Here is a 22539-nt window from a genome sequence, read left to right on the forward strand (position 1 = left end):
TGCTTGCAGTCCCAGCTACTCAGAAGGCTGAGGTAGGATAATTTCTTGAGCCCAGGAGGTTGAAGCTGCAGTGAGCCATAACTGTACCACTGTACTACAGGCCGGGCAACAGAGTGAGACCCTGTCTCCAAATATATATATATATAATTTATATATATAATATATATAATGGCATTAGGACAACTGGCCAAATATCTGGAAAAAAATAAGTGATGCCCTGGGTAAGAAACCTATCCTCAGAGAAAATAATTTCAAATTTAATTCAAGATTTAACAAACTAATGTATTTAATAAAAACCATTAAATGAATGAATTTAATAAATAAGTAAATTTAATAAAAATCATTAGATCAGTAGAAGAAAAAGCCTGTATAATTAAAATTAAGTTTCTATCTCTTTCTACCTCTTACAACAGCCCTCTACCTCTTACAACAATTGTATAGATTTCCACCAATTATAAAGGTATGGAAGGGAAGATAGGACTTAAATCAAGCAATGCGGCATAGCAGAAATTCACATGGGAAGGTTTAGCTAAAACTGAAATATAAACAGCAGCCACAAGACTCTACACAGAAAATGAATGCCATGTGCACCATGATGCAGTAGACGAGGAAAACAAAACACTCTTTCAAGACCGAGCCCAAAACTGAAAGCTAGAAGGACAGACACTTCAAACCGTAAGCCTGGGAGCTGCTTCTTCCATGGGCAACCCTGGAAGCCAGCTCCAGGCAGCAGGAAGTCACTGATTATAAGAGGGCTGATGATTCTCCCCAGCAGCACAAGAAACTGCTGTCCTAACATTTCTATTTTCTTGGAAGGTAAAGGGCTTTCTAAACCCACAAAGAAAGCAAAGCAAAGAAAATATGTGTCTAAAACACTACAAATAAATTAATAGACAAAGACGAACTGAAAAAAGACCAAACAACTTCAAAGTCACTAAGCGTGGTGTAGAGTTTCACACCACCATAACTTTGCAGGGCTCTTCACTCTTCCTGGATTGTGGGAAGTCCTGTTTGTCTGGTGAGTTCCTATTAATCTTTAGTTTAAAAAAAAAAATATTTTAGACTTCTATTTCAAATAATAACAATCTACATCTGCTGAGGAGAATTTGGAAAATACAGGAAAGCAAAGAAGAAAATAAAATGAACATAGTTGCATCACCAGAAATAACCACCATCAATACTTTGGTATTTCCAAACATTTTTCTACCCATAAACATATAGAAAATTCTCTACCCATATATTTTATACCAATTTTCTAGCCAATTGGTAGAAAATCAATTTTCTTTATAAAACTGTATTAAAATTATATAGACTCTTCCATAATCTATATTTGCATATTAGACACTATCCATAAAACAATTACTGTGTGCCAGACACTATGTTTTCGCTTTATACACACTGTCATTTAACCCTTGTAACTATCTCTCCCCAAACAGTATCATTGCCCATGGACCCTGGAGCCTAACTGCCAAGGTTCAAATCCCAGCTCTGCTACTGGCTAGCTATGTTAGGTAAGTTACATAAATTGTCTAGGCCTCAGATTCCTTGCTGGTAAAACTGAAATAATAATAATAGGAACCTACTTCACGGTATTGAAGATGAACAAGTTAACATGTGTTAAGCTCAAAAGGGTGTTTGACACGAAGTACTCATTAGGTATCAATTATCTATATTATCATGTTTACCCATGATAACCCACTTAACATGTGTTAAGCTCAAAAGAGTATTTGACACAAAGTACCAGTGTGTATCAACTATCTGTATTATCATGTTTACCCAAAATCTCACAGTCACTTGGCACAGTCAAAATTTAAACCTAGTCTGCATTACTTGCTATCAAGGGGAAGGAAGAGAGAGCATGTCCAAGACAAAATCAATCCTCTCAGCATTTCAGCAGGAATCACAAGTTCCTCTACGGTTTTTCTCAAATATTGAAATGCTGATGGCCTCAATCAATAGCAAAGTTCAAAGTTCTGGGTTGGCTTCAGGGACAAATAAAACTATATCAGATGCTGGTCCCCACATCAGTAGAGAAGGTCCTCTGGACATCCAATCTAGAGGGCTAGGCATAGTGTCACTGGGAGAGGGCATGACCATCAGTCTACAATGGCCAACATGCTTCCACTCTTAATCACAATTCCGCTCTAACAGCATTTCTCAAAACTAGACTGCTGTGAGCAATAACAAGACCACACACAAGCAAATATAGAGAGGACAGAAACTTCTCCATCCTGATACAATAGAATCGCCAGGTCTCCTATTCCTAAGGACTCCCTTGTCAGTCTCTCAGATTCATGCGTCCTGACAGTCTCAGCGTCATGTACCCCGGGACCCCTGGGTCTCCAGATTCATCTACCCCTGGGCCTCCGCAACAGCTTCCTAACTGGACTTGCTGTCTCAGTCTCCCCTCTCCAAACACTCTTCTGACACCTAGCCAATGAAGTCATATATGTTGCATGCTTAAAACTCTCTCATGGCTTCCAAGTGTCAAGAAATCTGGCACGCACTGCCCCACACATAGAACTATAACCTTTCTCCCACACAAAAGGCCCACAAAAGCCTTCACAATCTCTGCTCCTACTGCACTAACACCTTCCTAACAAATTCCTACTCTCAAGACCCAGCTCAAACATCTCATCTACAAGGCCAGCCAATATCCCTTATACAACCAAACGATCCTAACTCCAATATGCTCTATATGATGCACACCACCTCAATCACCCACTTAGGGTTATGAACTCTGGGTTCCTTCCCAATGGATCAGGTCCCACCATGTTTATAAGCCAAAAGAACAACATAACCAACAATCACGAAGGAGCCAAGGAAGGAAAATATATATACAGAATGAGTCAAGTCTGCATACCTTATAGAAAGCAATTTAAATTACATGGATAGTTTTGAGTATCCATTTCTCAAAAGAATGCAATGGCTGCTCATAATGAAGGAATTTTTGTTTCTTAAATCCAAGGAAGGATATCTGGATCTCTAAGAAATGTCTAAAGTAATTTCTTCCATAAGCAATAAAAAGCACAAGAATATTGTAAGCAGCCTGATAATACAAAACAAAATTCAAATAGAAAACAGACTATAACCCTGAATCTGATAAATAACTTCAGGTTCCAAATTTTTTCCTGAGTGTTTCAAAATCATGAGCCTGGAAACAATCTCAAGGGATCTGGACCAGCACCAATGGGGAAAAAAATGTATTTTTTTCCCCAGGAAGGTTTTGAAATCTTCTGTTTCAGCCCAGCAACAGAGACTGAGAAGGCAAATACTGGATCTCCTGGCTCCTTGGAAAACGGAATGCAAGGTCACAAACCTCCATTCCTCTAGTGAACATAATAAACCTTTTGTATCTTTTAAAATTGCTATCTTAAAATTAGCATCCGTATGTCTTACAAAATAATCGTATCTTATTAAAATAGTTCTAATCTAACTCCTTTCAAAGGCTGAGCACACACCTAGAACCCATAATCAATTTCCTTGAATAGTCTGTGTTGAGGTAGGCAGCCATTCCCTGGGAAGATGCCATATTCCTCATCCATTCTGGCAGGTGTTGGTCTGAGGAGTTCTGCCATCTCTAACACTCAAGCACCCCTTTTAAAAAGCAAACACCTTGAGAGAAAAGCCATTTCTTAAACCCATATTCAGCAAGTACCTTTTTAAGCAAATACCATTTAACAGAAATTAGCAACTAAGGGTAATGGACTAGAAGAAGAAGGCCTACAACTAGAACAAAGAAGAGCAAATGTGAGTTCACAGGAAAGTGGGCAATGAAAACAACTGGGCTTGTGAGGGATTTGGCCACATCAAAGCCTCTCACAGCCCAGGCCACCCGGCTGGGCTGAGCCACAGATTTCATCAAGACAAGGGCAAGGACAAGGCCACTCTCCGGACATGCTCGTCTCTACAGGAAATGTAGAAGCCTGTCAAAATGCTTTCTGTTTCAGAGAGAAAGGGAACACGAGGCCTCCAAGTGACCACAGGGCTACATTCCTATGGTTCTCTCTCAGCTCTGCCATTGCACAATGTGAGAGAGCCAGGGATGAGCTCACGATAAATAACAACTCCCGCAGCCACAGCCTGTGGCCTATTGGATAGTCTTGCTCCACCTCCGCCCACAGTGGCTTCCACACACGATGCAATACCACATTATTCTGCTTGATGTTTTTTAACTAAAACTAGGGCAAAAGAATGACTGACTTAACAAGAAGTTTTAGGAAATGGAGATAGGATAGGTTCCCAGGCTCCACCCTTCAGACATTTGGGAGGCAGGAGAGCCCAGTACCAGGAACCTGCCTAGTCTTTCAGTGAATTTACAGGCATGTTTGGGAACCATGGTGATTTCTAACAGTGTTTTAAGGTGGGGATGGTGTCTTAGGAGTATCAGATGGTCGTCCTACATCATTGTTACCCACTTCTCTCTGGTGAAAAGCTAGCGGATCTGAAAGTAATTACCAGTTCTTTGGTGGTGGTAATCATTGCAATTCACCCTCCCAGAAATACCTAAAGATGCCAAGTGAACACTGTTCCCTCCAGGAGCCTCCCTCTGAATGCTCAGGGAGGAACCCTAGCATGCAGGGTCTACCAGCCACTATGATCAGCACAGAAGACAGAAACCTTAGGGCTAATGGAGAATTGGGCCAAAAGTCATTCCTCTGGAGCATAGAAACTCAGAATGCAAAGAAGATATGCAGTTATAAACCACAGAGACTCAACCTGAGGATGGAGGGCTCACACTTCACTGGTCTCCACCCACGCAGTTTAGTTATTTCTAGTTCACTTAGAAAGCCACCATCATACAGGGTCAGTCTTTTCTTCACAGCCAAAGAGGACATTCATCATCGAGAGGACAGCAGTGTTTCACAGGGAAGCCACAGAGATCTGCAGCAGAAGGGCTGGGATGCTGGAGAGAAATGCAGATTCCTGAGGCCCACTCTGGCCTGCCAACCAAAGGGGAGGAACCCCAGAATCTGCATTTTAACAGAAAGGAGGAGGAGTCTTTTCCATACAAAACTTGAGAACTGCAGTTCTGAGGGAGCTATTTTGCCTTTAAAAGACAGAAACAAAAAAAGTCTTATCAGCATGTTACCTCTAGGACAATATACACAAGAGAGTTGTGTAAACAGTATAAAAAGTGGTTCACTTCTAAGGCCAGAGGGTATGCCTTACAGAGCAGAATGAAAAGATACAGCCATCTGCCAACTGCCTGTTTTCCTTTGACAAACCAAAGAGAAAACTAAAGCCGCCTCCAAAGAGAAGCCCTCTGAAAAGGGATGCACCAGGCCTCAGTCTCTGCCAGGAAAACATCACTGATGCCTCCTATCAAGTCAACCCCCACTGGAAGTTTATAACCTGTGCTGTTAATTTCCAACCTCCATGTGACTAAACTTCCTAAATCTGTGCCCCAACACAAAATGGTTAAAGGTACAATTTGAGTCTCCGTATACAACTACTAAAAAAAGAATAAGCCCAATTTTCTACTAATGGATTAAGATAGATATATACAGCAAGTATCATCAAACTGCTGGGTTTAAATGGTAAAATACTGTTCATGTGTTTGGAGAAAGTTTCAGTGGTAGGGTAGCTAGCTGTGGGACTCAAGTTTCCTCTCTGTATCATGCATGGGAAGGGGGCTGATCTCTGAGGGTCTCTCCAGTTCTAACTTTGGGATAATGACTCTTGAGCAAAAACAATGGATGCCTTCCTCCAGCTCACAGAGCCACCTATTGACAATGCCCTAACCACACCCAAAATAGGCACAAAAGCTCCCTGAGGCCAGAGGCAAAGCTTGACTCCTGCTCAACAAAGTTTGTTTGGTGAATGGCCAGTTGGCTGCATCCATTTAGAAAGTTGGCCACCTTCTCTGCAAGCACAGCCTCTCCTGAACACCAGAGAGCTGGAGAGGAAAATGAATACTGGGCTTGCTGCCTAGAAATAATTCCTGTAATCCAAGATCAACATCTCTGATAACATTGGCCTGCCCACCTCCAGGCCACGGCCAAGCCTGCCATCTGACAGTCAGCGACACAAGTCCCAGCCCAGAGGCAGTCTGCTCAAGGAAAGTCTGCTGGTACAGTAGCACTGGCCTAGGAAAGGGCCAGAAAGAAGAAGCACACAGGATCTCAGCTACCAAATCCCCACTTCTCACACTGGATTCCAGTTCTCCCAGGCAGTCTCTGCAAAGGCTAAGAAAATGGCCAAGCATGCAAACTCATTAGAAGATGGTGATTCCCAGCTTACTGGGAACACATGTTGCTGATCAAAGAGGAATTAAGTCTTTGAGCAGCTACACAATCATACCAACATTTACTAACTCCCTTTCCCACCTTCTTCAGGGAGTTTTTCTTGATAATCAGTTATACAGAACTCTCCAATTCTGCAATGTTCACCAAAATTATTACACAAATCACAGATTTCTGGCCCTGGGCCATATCCAGATTAGTATTTTACATATGGATGCCCCCTCCCCTTCATTTCCTATGGAGAAGTGCCAGACCTCTCAGAATCAAAAAACTTGCAGACATGTGATATTAATCTCCCAGTGCTGAATACTACAGACAAACATGGTCCTCTTCAATGTCTTTTTCAAAACTCTTACAATTCTTTGATTACATCAGATGCTAAGCTATTTTTAAAGTTAACACTACAGTTTCTTAAATCAACGGAAAATTTTCACTGCTGTATTTGCAGCAAGAAGCATAGTGCTTAGAATATGACAGATGCTCAAAAATATTTGCTGAGTAAATGGACACTGCAAAAGTCCGTTTGACTATGGAATGAAAGCACACTACACACACACACACACACACACACACAGAGAGGATATGAGGGCTTAAAGCATGCATTTAGCCAACAAGCATCTAACAGGTGTTGGCATCCTCTAAGCATGAAAGGCACAGTAGTGAAATGCACTGACAAAATCTCCCAGGAGGTGATGCATTAGTAGGACACAACAGCAGACACTCAAAGTCTAGATCAGGGAGCAAAACCATCCTGAATCTCTAGCCGACTGAGGGCCTCCTGTGCTGGCTGGTAAGCTACTGCCTGCTGGACAATCCCCAAAGCCGCAGTATCCCCAGGGATCCTCTCAGCGTCTTGCCACTCACAAGCCCTCACATATCTGAGTGCTTAAGATGTTTACTGAACTGAGCACTCCAGGCAGAGTATTTCACAGAATACTAGTCAGAAGCCACTAACTAGTCACCACTATCCAGTTTACCATTTCCACATTGCATTCACTCTGTGAAAGCAAACAATACTCAGCTGAGGGCTGGCCTGATAGGATATGGGTACACCTGATCGAATGTCATTAAGACCCCACTACATAAATACCAGAACCGAAAATTGCTAATGAAAATGCCTCTCCCTCTCCCAATCTGACAGTCACTTCTACAACGGCAGGGTCTTTTTCTTTCTTTAGAGGAAGGGGGTGTTACTGTTTGTATTTTGTTCTGACTGGAGGTGGGAAGTCTGCACCTCAGTGGATCAAAGGTAAAAGCAACTGAGCGAGGAGACTGGTTCACCCCCCTCAGATGTGAGGTGGGAGCTGGTACACCTCTACCCCAAACACATCTGAACCCTCCTTCCATTTCTCAAGAAATCGTCATTTCCACGGATTAAGGAAACTGGTAATGTGCATATGAGCAAAGCAAGTGCAGCAGGACAGAAGTCAATGCCAGGGGCCATTAGGAATGCTTCAGGAAAGGAAGTCCACCAGGGTGGGCCGGCCCTAGCCACACACACGCCTGCCAAAGCAAGCTTCACCCATCACAACACCCACCGTTCAGAAACAATTAAGAAGCAACTGCTCAAGATAGGTTCAGCTTTGCATTTATCTACTTTTAAATCTGTTTGCATCAACCTTCGATGGGTTGATACAACCTTCGATGGGTTAATACAACCTTCGATGGGTTAAATACATCAACCCTTCATACCCAAACATGATAATCCTCTTAGTTACATAAAAATACTAGGCATGACCAAACCATCAGTGCCACAGTCCAAATGTCTGTGTCCCCGCAAAATTCATGTGTTGAGACCCAGTCCCCAAGATGATAGTATTAAGAGGGAAGCCTTGTGGGAAGTCATTTAAGTCATGAGGGCAGAGCCCTCTGGAATGAGATCAGGGTCCTTATGAAAGAGGCCAGAGTGGTAAAAGGAATTTGAGGAGAAAAATACATTTAGAAAGATACATTCATACATACATATATACAAACACATATAGATGGAGTCCCCAGCGGGAACTTGCCTGTCCCCTTCTGCTATGAGGACACCACTAGAAGGCACTACCTCTAAAGCAGAGTGAGCCCTCACCAGACACCATATCTGCTGGTGCTTCCCAGCCTCCAGAACTATCAGAAATAAATTTCTATTGTTTATAAGCTACCCTGTCTATGGCATTTTTTCACAGCAGCACAAATGGCCTAAAACAATCTTTCTGGGAGCAGAAGAAAGAAAAAAAAAAAAAAAAACCTATTTGTCAAACCCTGCTTAAAACTCTTCACTGACTCTAGCTCTTAAGATGAAGACAAAATCGTGCCCTGGCCCAAGGCCTGCCTCTTCCAAAGGCTATGTCCCCTCCACTCCTAGCTGCCACCGGGCACTCCTTGAGTCCCACATGCAACCAGCACCCCCACCTAAGGGCATCAGCTTATGCCATTTCCTCTCCACTCCCCACCCCACCTCCAGTCAACACCAACTCATCCTTTGTGTCTCAGTTCAAATGTTGCTTCTTCAGGAAAGTCTTTCCTAGCCCTGCCCCACCCATAAACCAGATCAAGATCCTGAACTATACATGCATTGCATATATTTCCTTTCAAACTTCCTAGCACTGGTTGGTGTTTGTTATATTTTATTAACGTCTGTCCCCCCCCCCCCCCGCCCCCCGCCACCTACTGAAAGCTCCAGGAGGCCAGGGACTGTTTGTCTTGTCCAGTCGTATCCCCAGTGCCTAAGCACACACAGTGAGTGAATGAGTGGGAAGCTTCTGAGGCCTTCCTAGAACACAAGTCAGTCAACTACAGCCTGGGGTCATTTCCAGCCTCTGCCTATTTCTGTACAATCTACAAGGCAAGAACAGTTTTAACATTTTTATTTTGCTATTTTATTTTTTTGAAACAGGGTCTCCCTCTGTCACCCAGGCTGGGGTATAGTGGAGCAAACACAACTCACTGCAATCTCTACCTCCTGGGATCAAGCAGTCCTCCTGCCTCAGCCTCCCAAGTAGCTGGGACTAAAGACATGTGCCATCATGCCTGGCCATTTGCTTTTTGTTTTGAGACAGAGTTTTGCTCTTGTTGCCCAGGCTGCAGAGCAATGGTGCCACCTCAGCTCACTGCAACCTCCGTCTCCTGGGTTCAAGCAATTCTCCTGCCTCAGCCTCCCAAGCAGCTGGTATTACAGGCAACCACCACCATACCCAGCTAATTTTGTATTTTTAGTAGAGACAGGGTTTCACCATGCTGGTCAGGCTGGTCTTGAACTCCTGACCTCAAGTGATCCACCCGCCTCGGCCTCCCAAAAGTGCTGGGATTACAGGGGTGAGCCACCGCGTTCAGCCATACCTGGCTAGTTTTTTAATTTCTGTAGAGATAGGGTCTCACTTTGTTGCCCAGGCTGGTCTTGGACTATTGGGCTCAAGTGATACTCCCATCTCGGCCTCCCAAAGTGCTAGGATTACAGGCGTGAGCCACTGTGCCCAGCTAACATTTTTAAATGGTTGAAAAAAATCAAAAGATTATTTGCGAAACGTGAAAATTATATGAAATCCAAATTTCAGAGTCCATAACTAAAAGTTAAAACACAGCTATACTTCTATGGTTGTTTCTGTACTACAACAGCATAGTGACAGATATGGCAGAATGCGCAAAACCTAAAATAGTATGTGGCCCTTTACATAAAAGGTTTGCCTCTGCTATAACAGTGTCCTCAGAGTCCTGACCATGGGCATGAAACACATGAGACCCGAAAATACGGAACTGACTGTAAGCTCTCTCCTCTGGGGAAGGGTGAGTCATAACCCCCTTTTGGATTCCTGATGTCTGTTAGATTCAGTGGGCATTCACTGAATGGTTGCCACCTCCACGACATGAGTTCTGGCTGATCACTTCTAAAGGGTCAGGGCTCACACGAAAACCAGAGCTTACTGGATGATTATGTTCTTTTCATTCATTCAACAGATGTCTACCTGAGCACCTTACCTTAGTCAGTTCAGGCTGTTATAACAAAAACACCACAGACTAAGTGGCTTAAACAACAGAAATTTACTCCTCAGTTCTGAAGGCTGGAATGTCCAAAATCAAGGTGCTGGTCAATTCAGTTCCTGGCGGGGGCCCTCTTCCGCCAGGCAAAGGAATGCCTTTTTGCTGTATCCTCATAGGTGGAGAGGGAGATCATCTCTCCAGGGTCTCTTTTTATAAAGGCACTAATCCCATTCATGAAGGCTCCACCCTCATGACTTAATCACCTTCCAAAGGCCCCACCTCTAAATATTAGCACATTGGGAGTTGGCACTTCAACATATGAATTTTTCAGGAACACAAACACTAGTCTATAGCATGTCTCCTTTGTGCCAGATACTGTTGCGGGAGTTGAGGATACACACAGTCCTTAGGGAGCTTACCCTCTGGTCAGCAGGAAATAGGATGGAGACTCCCCTGCAATGAGGACTGTGTGAGAGGCAGTGGGAGATGGAATGCCACTGTGATATCACAAGCACAATACTGGACTTGCCTTGAAGGAACTTACTAATTCGAAAGCCATGAAAAGTTAAATACCCATAACTTAAAGAGTTAAATAATGCTTCAAGACTGAGCAGATGCCCTAAGGCAGAACAGCTTAGAAGAACCATACAGCAAAGAAGGCTGGTTCACCACATCTATTTTGCACTGAACACACTATGATTACCCAAGCCAACAAATGTTTGTCATTAAGAGAAATTTCAACACCAGGGAATGTGCGTTCCCACAAAAGTGGGTTAAGAATAGGGGTACACAGCTATTCAGTTATGTGTGGCTCAGAAACCAATACACATGTCCATTTAGCACCAAGCACCTACAGAGGGAGGAATTCATTTGCTGACGGTCTGATGACGCTCTCTTGCTCCAAAGACTGCAGAGATCTGGAAGATCAAGGCTGTTTAAGCTTCACCCTTGGTCAGTCACATGCTCTCCTTCCCCTAAGTGCCTCAGATTCCAGTAAAGCTCCATGAGAAGACTCCAGCACCCCTACACACAGAGAGACGCACACAGGAAGCATCAGCTTCTGCTAGACCCTTGCAGCAGTTTCCAGACGTGTCCAGTGAAAGGTACTAGGTATCCTGGTAAAGAACTGGGCAGTAAAATGTTCCCTTGTGATACTCACTATCCAAAAACGACAGATATCAAATGCAATAAAAGGAAAGACTACTACTACACCTTATCTGATCCACAACAAAATCAAAAAAAAAAGTAGACTTGTCAGAACAGACAATACAATTAGATACTCCACATTTTAGACATTCACTGTTCCTGGAGCCTCTACTTTCAGAGAGGGACTGAGTCTAGCTTCATGATGTTGGCAAAATCACATCCCCTCTCTAGCCTCTATTACCTCATAAAGCACTAGATCAAATCCCTAAGTTTGGGAATAGAGGAGTTTACCAAGAAATTCCTAAATCAGCTTTCATTTAGACTTACATAGAAAAACATTTTGAAAAAGCCCAACAAAACCACAGCTTCTCCAGAGAAGGCTGAAAGATGCTTTTAAATAAGAAAAACATATGATAATAGAATAAGAAAATTGCTGATTTTTCTTTACTTTTTAACCCTCTGTGATAAGAAATGGTATTTGTAAAATTATACACAACTAGCTGAAGGCTGAGCAGCGCTAAATCCTAACTTAAAATCCTTAGAAATCAGGGTCTCCTCTATAGCTGGGCAGCCCTGAAGTGAAACATTAAGGCTTAAGGGGATCAGTTCTTGCATCTGAAAGACAAAAAGGAAGATAAATTGGTAATTTCCATACTTAACACCATAAGAGTTTTTACTCCTACAGCTCAAAAGAAATAACTGTACAATGAAATTTAACTTTCTTAAAACACACCCCTGGCCGGGCACAGTGGCTCACATCTGTAACCCCTGCACTTTGAGAGGCAGAGGCAGGTGGATCACAAGGTCAGAAGTTTAAGACCAGTCTGGTCAATATGGTGAAACCCCATCTCTACTAAAAATACAAAAATTAGCTGGGCATGGTGGCGCGTGCCTATAGTTCCAGCTGCTCGGGAGGCTGAGGCAGGAGAATTGCTTGAACCCGGAGCCAGAGGTTGCAGTTAGCAGAGACTGCACCACTGCACTCCAGCCTGGGCGACAAAGTAAGACTCCGTCTAAAAAAAGGGGGGGGGGGGGGCGGGTTTTAGAGTAGGGGTGTTTGTTTGTTTGTTTTCTGAGATGGAGTCTCACTCTGTCGCTCAGGCTGGAGTGCAGTGGCGTGATCTCGGCTCACTGCAACTTCCACCTCCCGGGTTCATGCGATTCTCCTGCCTCAGCCTCGCGAACGGCTGGGACTATAGACGTGTGCCACTATGCCCAGTCAATTTTTGTATTTTTAGTAGAGACAGGGTTTCACCATATTGGCCAGGCTGGTCTCGAACTCCTGACCTCAAGTGATCCACCCGCCTCGGCCTCCCAAAGTGCTGGGATTACAGGCATGAGCCACCGCGCCCGGCCTTCTTCTCCCTTCTTCCAGAAATCCTTGCCTGGTTTCCATTCCCATTGTTGTATATAGCTAACACTTGGTACTATCTGACTCTGTGACCAATTTAATTTTACATGTCAAAATACTCCTCCATTGTAAGTAACCCAAAGGAAAATGTATTTCCTTTCTTTAAAAAAAGAAATATTCTGAACCTACAAAAAGATGGATAGCATAACATGACAAACAATGATCCAGTCCAAGAAATAAAACACTGCAAAACAACAGGAGAAGCCCTGAGGCACCCATTCCCAATCACATCCTTCCTCTTCCCATCAGAGGTAACCACCACCTGGAAACCAGGGCTCATCAGCCCCATGAAGCTATTCTCCTCGCAAAAGAGCATACATCCTTATGATCTGTAGTACTGTTTCACATGATCTTCCTAACCTTTCTATAAGTGGTATCATTCTGAACACAATCAGTCTGTAACTTACTTCTTGTTCAATTTTATTGTTTGTGAGGGTAATCCACGTTGACACCTATAGCTCTAGTTCCTTTGTTTACTACTGCATAATATTCCATTACATGAATACACTACATATTTGGCCAAAGACACAGCTTGATATTTCATATGCCATGTAGTGCCTACTATTTTCCATACCACTACGGAAAATGTGCCAGCCATTTTCCATAACATTCTCCAGAATCCTCATAGCCACCTAATGAGGAAGGTATGATTCTCACTAGACCAAAGAGGAAACTGGAGCAGAGAAGTGGTGTAATTTGTCCAATATGTGTGAGCAGCAGACTCCTGCTTCAAGTTCAAGTCCATCCAAATTTAAAGCCACACTTCTGACAATGCATGCACCTTGTAACCCTGCTTACGTAGATTCAGATTATTTTTTATTTATTTATTTACTTTTGAGACGGAGTCTGCTCTGTCACCCAGTCTGGAGTGCAGTGGTGCGATCTCTGCTCACTGCAAGCTCCGCCTCACGGGTTCACGCCATTCTCTTGCATCAGCCTCTCGAGTAGCTGTGACTACAGGTGCCCGCCACCACACCCGGCTAATTTTTTGTATATTTAATAGACATGGGGTGTCACCATGTTAGCCAGGTCTCGATCTCCTGACCTTGTGATCCACCCACCTCGGCCTCCCAAAGTGCTGGGATTACAGGAGATTCAGATTATTTTAATGAAAAAAAAAACTGATAGAGGGCTCTACAGTCATCTGGGAAAAATGTGAAATATGATGCTCTAGTTTCTTTAACAAACATTCCACAGGAAATTAATTCGGCACAGGGACAGCCCGTATGTGCACTGAGGAAGAGCCTCTGCCTTTGGCAAAGGTCTCCCACTAGGGTCATTCCCAAGATTATACAGGCACTCTCTAAGTAAGCCTGAGTAGGACTGCAACCCGAGTTGGTTTTCTTTGGGGAACAGGCTGTCTGCACACACTTACAGACAGGACAGGGGAGCCCAAGAGAACATGGGAATCAGATCCTACTTGAACTGGCAAAAGCTGAATCAACAAAGCTCTAAGAACATCTCCAGGGAGCAGCTCCAGCTGTTAGCAGCTCTGGGGTCTGAGGAACAGTCGTCAGCTTATAAGGCCAGGCGCTTGCCTACTCTGTTCTCCACGTGGCCAACTCTGAGAGCGCTTTCATACATCCCAGCCCAACCCTGTTGTCCTGGAGAAAGCCCAACTTGGGAATAGGTAAGAGTGAGAGTGAGGGTGGAGACTCATAGAACTAGGCAGGCAGCAAAGCCTGGAGAAAGGATACCCAGCTCCAGGCCTGGGCCCAGATCCCTCCAGGTGCTCAAAGCAGGTAGGCTCCTAGGAGGTGACAGTCTAGTCCCCCAGGACTCCCAAGGACAGGGGAGGCCTTTCAGCACCAGGACTCCTGACTCTACTCTCCTGCTTCTACACTGTATCTCTCATTGTGTCTGTCCACTGGAGAATTAAAGGAGCCTCAAAGGAGCAAGTCATAACTGGCTGAAGCGACCCCCTCCCACCTCTCCTGGACAAAGCAAGGAGCAAGAAAACAGGCTCTGCCACCTACTTGTTGTGTCACCTTAGCTGAATCATTCCTGTCCACTCTGGAGGGAAATGTAGTGGACTGTCACTAAGGGCCCTGCCATCTCTGACTCTTTCTGTCTACAGTGCTGAATGCACTCTGGCTCACGTGTGGCATCCCAGCACTCTGGGAAGCTGGATGGGGAGGATGGTTTCAGCCCAGGAGTTCGAGACTAGCCCGGGCATATAGTAAGACCGCGTTTCTTAAAAAAAAAAAAAAAAAATTAATTAGCCAGGCGTGGGGGCCTGCACCTGTGGTCCCTGCTACTTGGGAGGCTGAGGTGGGAGGATCACTTGAGCCCAGGCATAGAGGCTGCAGTGAGCCAAGATCGCACCCCTGCACTCCAGCCTGGAAAAACGAGATCCTGTCTCAAAAAGAATAAACAAATAAATAAAAGCACTAACATTTACTAAGCAGTTTAGAGTATAATTCATTTAATCCCAACACCCCATGAGGTAGATACTACTGCTACCCCATTTTACAGAGGAGGCCGCTGCAGCACAGAGCGGTTCACTGAGGTCCCAAGGTTATAAGCAGAGTTCTTTTTTTTTTCATTTGAGACAGAGTCGCTCTGTCCCCCAGGCTGGAGTGCAGTGGCGCATCTCGGCTCACTGCAAGCTCCGCCTCCCGGGTTCACGCCATTCTCCCGCCTCAGTCGCCCAAGTAGCTGGGACTACAGGCGGCCGCCACCACGCCCGGCTAATTTTTTGTATTTTTAGTAGAAACGGGGTTTCACCGTGTTAGCCAGGATGGTCTCGATCTCCTAACCTCGTGATCCACCCGCTTCGGCCTCCCAAAGTGCTGGGATTACAGGCGTGAGCTACAGCGCCCCGCCGGCAGAGTTCTAAAGGAGGCCCCGAGGGTAGAAGCCTACGCTTACAGGCCTGGGAAGGCTGCACGGGACATCCACGGGATGGTGGGGGTCGGGAGACACCAGAGAGGGGCACGAGGTTAGGCGCAGAGGGGATAATGGGTCAAAGTGTCTGAGGAAGGAGATGGGGCTAGGTAGCCCCAGCCAGACTGCCCGAAGCCCAGGTAGAGGGGTGAAGATAGGAACGAGGGCGGGATGTGGAGAAGCAGGGAAAGGCAGGCCGACGTGGCCAGGGGCGAGGAGGCCTTGGAGGAAGGAGGGTGGATGGCGCAGGCCCGTGGTCGAGGCAGGGGGCGCCTGCGGAAGCGCGAGGGCGGCTTTGGGGCGCGCGGTCCCACCTTGAGCACCGTGACGGCTCCTGCGCTGTGCACCTGGAAGTGCGCGGGCGGCTCCGCGCCCAGTTCCGCCGCCTCGTCGGGGCCCTGGTAGCTGAAACAAGCGTCCGCGATGTCCAGGTGGCCGAGGGGCAGCGCGTCCTGCGGACTCTTGAAATAGTAGAGGTAGCAGCGGCGCGCGTCGAACACGAACCAGCGGCTGCGGTAGCCCCGCAGCGGGCCTTTGCCCGACAGCTTCTGCAGATAGCCGCACAGCCGCGCTGGCTCCCGCGCGGGACCCGCCCCGGGCTCCGCTGCCGCCCCCTGAGCCGCGCCCTCGCCGCCGCCGCCCTCCTCCGCCCGGGCTCCAGCCCCCGGCATAGCTACCGCGCGCCAACAGTAGGAGCCCGAGCCCGCGCCCGCGCCCCGCGCCTTGGCGCCACCGCCGCTGCGCCCCCTACCCCTCCGCACCGCCCCATCGCTCCGCAAGGCCCGCGGGTGCGCAAAGCAGCCTGGGACTTGTAGTCCCGCCCCCGCCCGCCCGCCAGCCGTTGCCCCCGCAGTCCCCGGAGGCAGGGTCCTGCGTCCAGCATCCCTTCGAGTCGGTTGCCTTCGTGCTACCTGTGCTCCAAGTCCTCGCCCTGCGGGGTGAAGCAATGGTCTATTTCTTTACGGCAGTGTAAGTACATGGGAGTGTGCATCTCTCAAAACCCAACGGCGTGTCCACTTAAAACTGCATTTCACACTCTGTACCTTTCTCTAAAAACTTGATTTTTAAATCTCCCTCCTGCCAGAGTCTCAAGCTAATATTGTAAAAATGAGACAGCCTATTGCCTGGTGCTGAGTGGGTGCTCAGTAAATGTTTGCAGAATTCATGAAAGCCAAAGCGTTTCCTGCCTCTCCAGACCTCAGTTCGTTCATTGAATTCAACATATATTTATTGAGCGCCTTCTGAATGCCAGGTACAGTTCTGTATGTCAGGCCCTGGCGAATATAGCAGTGAACAAACCAATCATTCTCCTGCCCTCGTGAAGATTATATTCTAGTAAGGCAAGGAGGTGATACACAAGAAAGCAGATAAAAGTAATGTGTGCTACGTTGTATAAATGCCGTGATGACATGTAAATATTATCACTTAAAATAGCACCTAGTATTTATCAGTGCTTTATAGATTAACTTATTTGAACACTCACAACCTGAGAAGGCAAATCTATTGCTTTGTAATAAAGCAAAGAGAAAGAATGAATAAGACTAAGTATTTGCTAGCAAAACAGGGTGACTATAGTCAAAAATAATATAATTGTACGTTTAAAAATAACCAAAAGAGTATAATACAGGCACGGTGGTTCATGCCTGTAATCCCAGCAGTTTGGGAGGCCGGGGTGGGCGGATCACCTGAGATTGGGAGTTCAAGACCAGCGTAACCAACATGAAGAAACCTCGTCCCTACTAAAAATACAAAATTAGCTGGGCATGGTGGCCCATGCCTGTAATCCCAGCTACTCAAGAGGCTGAGGCAGGAGAATCTCTTGAATCCAGGAGGCGGAGGTTGCAGTGAGCCAATATCATACCATTGCACTCCAGCCTGGGCAACAAGAGCGAAACTCTGTCTAAAAAGAAAAAAAAAAGTATAATTGGATTGTTTGTAACACAAAGGATAAATGCTTGAGGTGATGGATACCTTACTTACCCTGATATGATTATTATGCCTTGCATGCCTGAGTTAAAATATCTCATGTAATCCATAAATAGAAACACCTACTATGTTCCCACAAGAATAAAAAATAAAATAAATAAAAAGCAAAGTGAGAGGATGAGGTGAGGGGGCAGGTAGCAGGCTGCTCCCCCAGGACAGGCAAGGAGGCTGGTCTGATCCTGTGACGTGGAGCACAGACCTAGATGATGGGAGGGACAGGGGCAACCAGAAGTATGGGTGAAGCATTCCAGGGAGAGAGAATAGTGAATACAAGAGCTCACTTTATTCAAAGGAAAAAGGAAGTGTATAGCTACATTTGCGAAGGCCCAAACCAAATATCTCACCCTTATAGATTTGCATGTTTTATGCAGACACACTGAAAGACCCAGGAGGAAAACTGATCTTTCTGAGCTAGACAGGAACACAAATTATACTGCCTGTTTAGAGCCACCCAGGTAGGAAGGGCAGGCTCTGGGTCCTTACCCAGCCCACCAACTCTCTGCAGGCCCTACAGTGGCACCACACAAGTGTTCCTTTCCTGGGGCCCGTCAGAGGTCTGGCTGGGGTGGCCACAGCAAGGGTGCTCCCACCTTAGCCCTCTCCACCTGTCTTTGAGCACGGTCAGCACAGTGTTAAGGACTGGACTCTGACTTCCCACTGACTGGATGTGTCTCATAACTCTGCCACTTACCAGAGGCATGACCTTGGGCAAGTGATTTAACCTCTCTGGGCCTCAGTCTCTTCATTTATAAAATGGGATTGATAAATACAAGTAGCTATCTCATGCTGTTGTTATTGGAAGGGTTATGTGAGAAATGCATATGAAAGTGCTTAGCATGGTGCCTCACACATAGTAAGCACTCAGCACGTATTAGCTGTTATTATTATCATCATACAGTTAACACCAATGTCTTCCTCATCAGTCAGCAGATTTGGAGAGGAGGAATCCAACAGTCAGACGGGGCCCAGACAAGGAAGGCCAGAGACTGCGGTGCTACAGGAATGGAGTGGGCTGCTCTCAGGAGTGAGGGGTCCAAGTTCAATTTGGGCTTCACCATGTATGTAAAAGGGGCTGTGACTAATTGGCTTGTGGGGTAGGCAGTCATGGTGGGGTCTGATCTTGAAATACTGTGAGAAAGGGAAGAGCTGGGAGAACCAGGTCTGTATTGCTGTAGTATGGGGAGGCAACGGGACAGGGGAGGGTGTAGCCCATCTCTTCTAGCTCTGTCAGTAAGTTATGAGGAAGTGGGGGTGGCCATGACCTGTGGTCCCAGAGGACAGTACCAAGACCTGTGAGGTGTCTCACGGGGACCAATGTTTGCTAGGCCCAAGGAAGGAGGCACGAGCCCCGCTCCTGTACTGAGAGTCTGGGCTGGCTGGCCAGAGCTAGGCAGATGGAACGGGACAAGGGTGCTGTTTTAAGTGGTAATCATTTACATGTCATCACGGCATTTATACAACATAGCACGCATTACTTTTATCTGCTTTCTTGTGTGTCACCTCCCTGCCTTACTAGAGTATAATCTCCACGAGGGCAGGAGAATAATTGGTTTATTCAATGCTGTATCCGCCAGGGCCTGGCATACAGAACCGTACCTGCTGTCTGTGCCCCTCAATGGGCAAGCTAGACTTCAGCCTGGATCCCCTACACCTGAGCCCCTAGTCCTTCCCTGGTCACCCAGCACAGACGAGCTGGGGCCATTTTAAAATGCTTGCAGGGCTGGGCGTGGTGGCTCACGCCTGTAATCCCAGTACTTTGGGAGGCCAAGGAGGGCAGATCACAAGGTCAGGAGTTTGAGACCAGCCTGGCCAACATGTTGAAACCCAATCTCTACTAAAAATAGGAAAATTAGCTAGGCATGGTGGCAGGCACCTGTAATCCCGGCTACTCGGGAGGCCGAGGCAGGAGAATCGCTTGAGTCTGGGAGGAGGAGGTTGCAGTGAACCAAGATCGTGCCCCTGCACTCCAGCCTGGCAACAGAGGGAGGCTCTGTCTCAAAATAAATAAATAAATAAAAATAAATAAAATGCTTGTAGGCCACTGCTCTCTTCCTTCTGGAGGCCACACCTTACATCATATCAAATATATTAAAATACCCTACATCCCGTAGTAAACATACACATAATTTTTGCTATAAAAATGTTTTCAGGAATATCCATAATTGTGCTCTTGATATTATCTAATTATGAGTTTTCATTTTGATTTTTAATTGGCTGATTTCTGGGCAATCATCACGTCTATGTGGGAATTTTGGCCAAGTGAGAGAAACCTAACCTAGAAATTATTCTCAAATGTAATGACCCTTTTTTTTTTTTTTTGAGATGGGTCTCATTGTGTCACCCAGGCTGGAGTGCGGTGATGCTACCTCGGCTCACTGTAACCTCCCCCTCCTGGGCTCAAGCTATCCTCCCACTTCAGCCTCCTAAGTAGCTGGAACCACAGCGCAGCACCATGGTCAGCTAATTTTTGTATTTTTTGTAGAGATAGGTCTTTGCCATGTTGCCCAGGCTGGTCTCAAACTCCTGGTCTCAAGTGATCCTCCCACCTTGGCCTCCCAGAGTGCTGGGATTAAGGCATGAGCCATGGTGCCCAGCTCTGTTATGACATTTTTATGATGGCTATAAAGGTGACATGTTACGTGTGTAGATATTTAATTAGATGTTCATTAATTCTAATTTTGCTGTTTTTCTTGGGTTTTAGAGCCAATACATTTTTCTTAGGCCACAAACATTTCACAGGCCCCTCAAGCTGCCAGGCCCAGGCACTGAGCCTTTTAGTATACTAGGGGATAAACTGGCCTGGCCCCTGCCTCGGTCTCACCAGGTTCAGAATATGGCCCTCTGAGGAGCCTGCACAGACACAGGCCTGAGTCCCCAGTGAGAATTGTAAAGTGTGGAAACCTCAAGGCCAACAGCAATGTCTCAGGAGGGTCCCCTGGAGGGCCCTGAGTCTGTCTACCCGACCAGGCTTGGGAAGTGGCCCAAGCCTTCCAAGGATCCCTAGAGCCTCCAGAATCAATCCTAAAACCCTCTTGACTCTCTAGACCTCCCCCAGGCCCCTCTTCCCCACTGACTCTCTCAAGGCCCTGCTGGAATGCTTTTTATTTCATGAACAAACCCTTCTCCCCTCATTCCTAGGGCCATGAGCTGAGGAGAACTAGGCAATGGGGCTTTATCTCATCTCTCTTAGTACCTCCATTTTCAATTTGGACAATGTTTATAGTTTATGTAAATAAATATAGCTTCAGTTCTTCCCAAGGGCCGCCTCCATGGAAATGTTGGGGTTGTCTCTGGTGGTTCCTAGTTCCCTAGAACCTTTGTAAATGATTTGTTGACTTTCGCAGTTCCTGAGGTCTCTTATATTAAACAGCAATGTCCTGTGGTCAGGGCCAGCTTTGTACAGCCTGTGTACCTCCCCTGCATCTAGTACAGGCATGAGAGGTGTTGAAGGGTCTGCCCTGCATGCCCATGTAAGCCCCTGCTTCCTCCAGCCTTCCAGGAACCCAGTGACCAGAAGGAAGCAGCCACCCAGGAGGAAGTAGCTGGTGTTTATTGAAAAGGGGAAATTTGGGCAGTAAACTTGCTCCTACATGGCCAGCCTCTGGGAAAACCCTAGGGGAATACAGGGCCAGAGACTCATCCTAGGTCAGTCTCCCCAGAGTTGATAGCATGTGCCCAGAGGCCTCTGAAGAAGCATTCACTGCACACTGCCTTTGTAACTGCCAGACCCCAGGGAGACGGAGCTGGCCGAGATGCTGACCTCCCGTTGGAGGAGTGCACAGATCTGCAGGAGGCCCAGAGAGGAAAACAGCCTTATCACCTGTATGCTGTGTGCCCCCGGGCATGTCCCCGCCCTCTCTGGGCTGCAGTTTTCCACCTGCACAGCAAGGAGATGGATGGCTAAGTGATCTCCAAAGGCCTGCCCCTGCCTGCTCTGAAACGCAACAGTGGCATGAGACACAGCTGTGAGGGCCTGCAGTCATTCTTCCCACAACTCTGCAGGCCGGTGGAGGCTGTGCTCTTTTCAGTCCCCATGCTCAAAGCCCTCTGGATTGTTGCAGCCATCACAACCAAGCTGCCCCCTCCCCTCAGGGCTCCACTCCATCTACAGGCTTGGCTGCCCACTGCAGTTGGTGCAAGCATGACCCCTTTGAGGTGACACTTTTGCATCATATGACCCTGGGCCCTGATGGAGAAGCAGTCCTAATCACCACCCCCATCCAGGGCACAAATGGAGGCCTGTGTCCCTGAGGTAGAAGCAGAGATGGCTCTGTTCCTTGGGGGTTGGACAATGCTATCCTGGTAGGGCCTTGTGAAGGAAGTTGGCCTGATGAGGAGTGGGTGGGGTAGGTGAAGAAGATTGGGGGACTGGAGCTGTGAATGGGCTGAGCATTGGAGGGCTAGGGGCAGGCCAGAGAAGAGCAAGGCCATCCTCAGAGCAGATGATGCTTTGACCAGAGCACACAGCTGCCACAGGGAGACCCCAGACCAGCGAGTGGGCTTTCCAGGTATATCCGCAAAGCTCTGAAAGGGGGCACCCTGCACCAAGCCTACTGCACTGGTGGGAAGTTGTTGGGGGGACTGGGGCAGTGGTAGAGTAGCGGGGGAGTGGTTTTGACATAAAGAAGGGGGCTGGGCCTGATGGCTTACACCTGTAATCCTAGTACTTTGGGAGGCTGAGGCAGGTGGATCACTTGAGCTCAGGAGTGCGAGACCAGCCTGGGCAACATGGCAAAACCCCATCTCTACCAAAAAATTAGCTGGGCATAGTGGTATATGCCTATAGTCCCAGCTACTTGGGGGTCTGAGGCAGGAAGATTGCTTGAGCCCAGGAAGTCAAGGCTGCAGCAAGCTGAGATTGCACCACTGCACTCCAGCATGGGTGACAAAGTGAGACCCTGTCTC

The 22539-nt window shown here is 46.7% G+C and overlaps 1 protein-coding gene across 1 annotated transcript in view; it reads right to left on the bottom strand.

Annotated features, from left to right (window-relative positions):
- Positions 1–16409, bottom strand: part of TBC1D2B (TBC1 domain family member 2B) — an 80590-nt gene extending 64181 nt beyond the window's left edge. The window contains exon 1 of the mRNA XM_033236808.1: positions 15963–16409. Within this exon, the coding sequence (XP_033092699.1) occupies positions 15963–16319 (357 nt within the window). The 5' untranslated portion in view covers positions 16320–16409. The remainder of the gene's footprint in view (positions 1–15962) is intronic.
- Between the last annotated feature and the right edge of the window lie 6130 nt (positions 16410–22539).

This window comes from Trachypithecus francoisi, unplaced genomic scaffold (genome assembly GCF_009764315.1).
Source record: "Trachypithecus francoisi isolate TF-2019V2 unplaced genomic scaffold, Tfra_2.0 Contig00110, whole genome shotgun sequence".
NCBI classification, from domain to species: Eukaryota; Metazoa; Chordata; class Mammalia; order Primates; family Cercopithecidae; genus Trachypithecus; species Trachypithecus francoisi.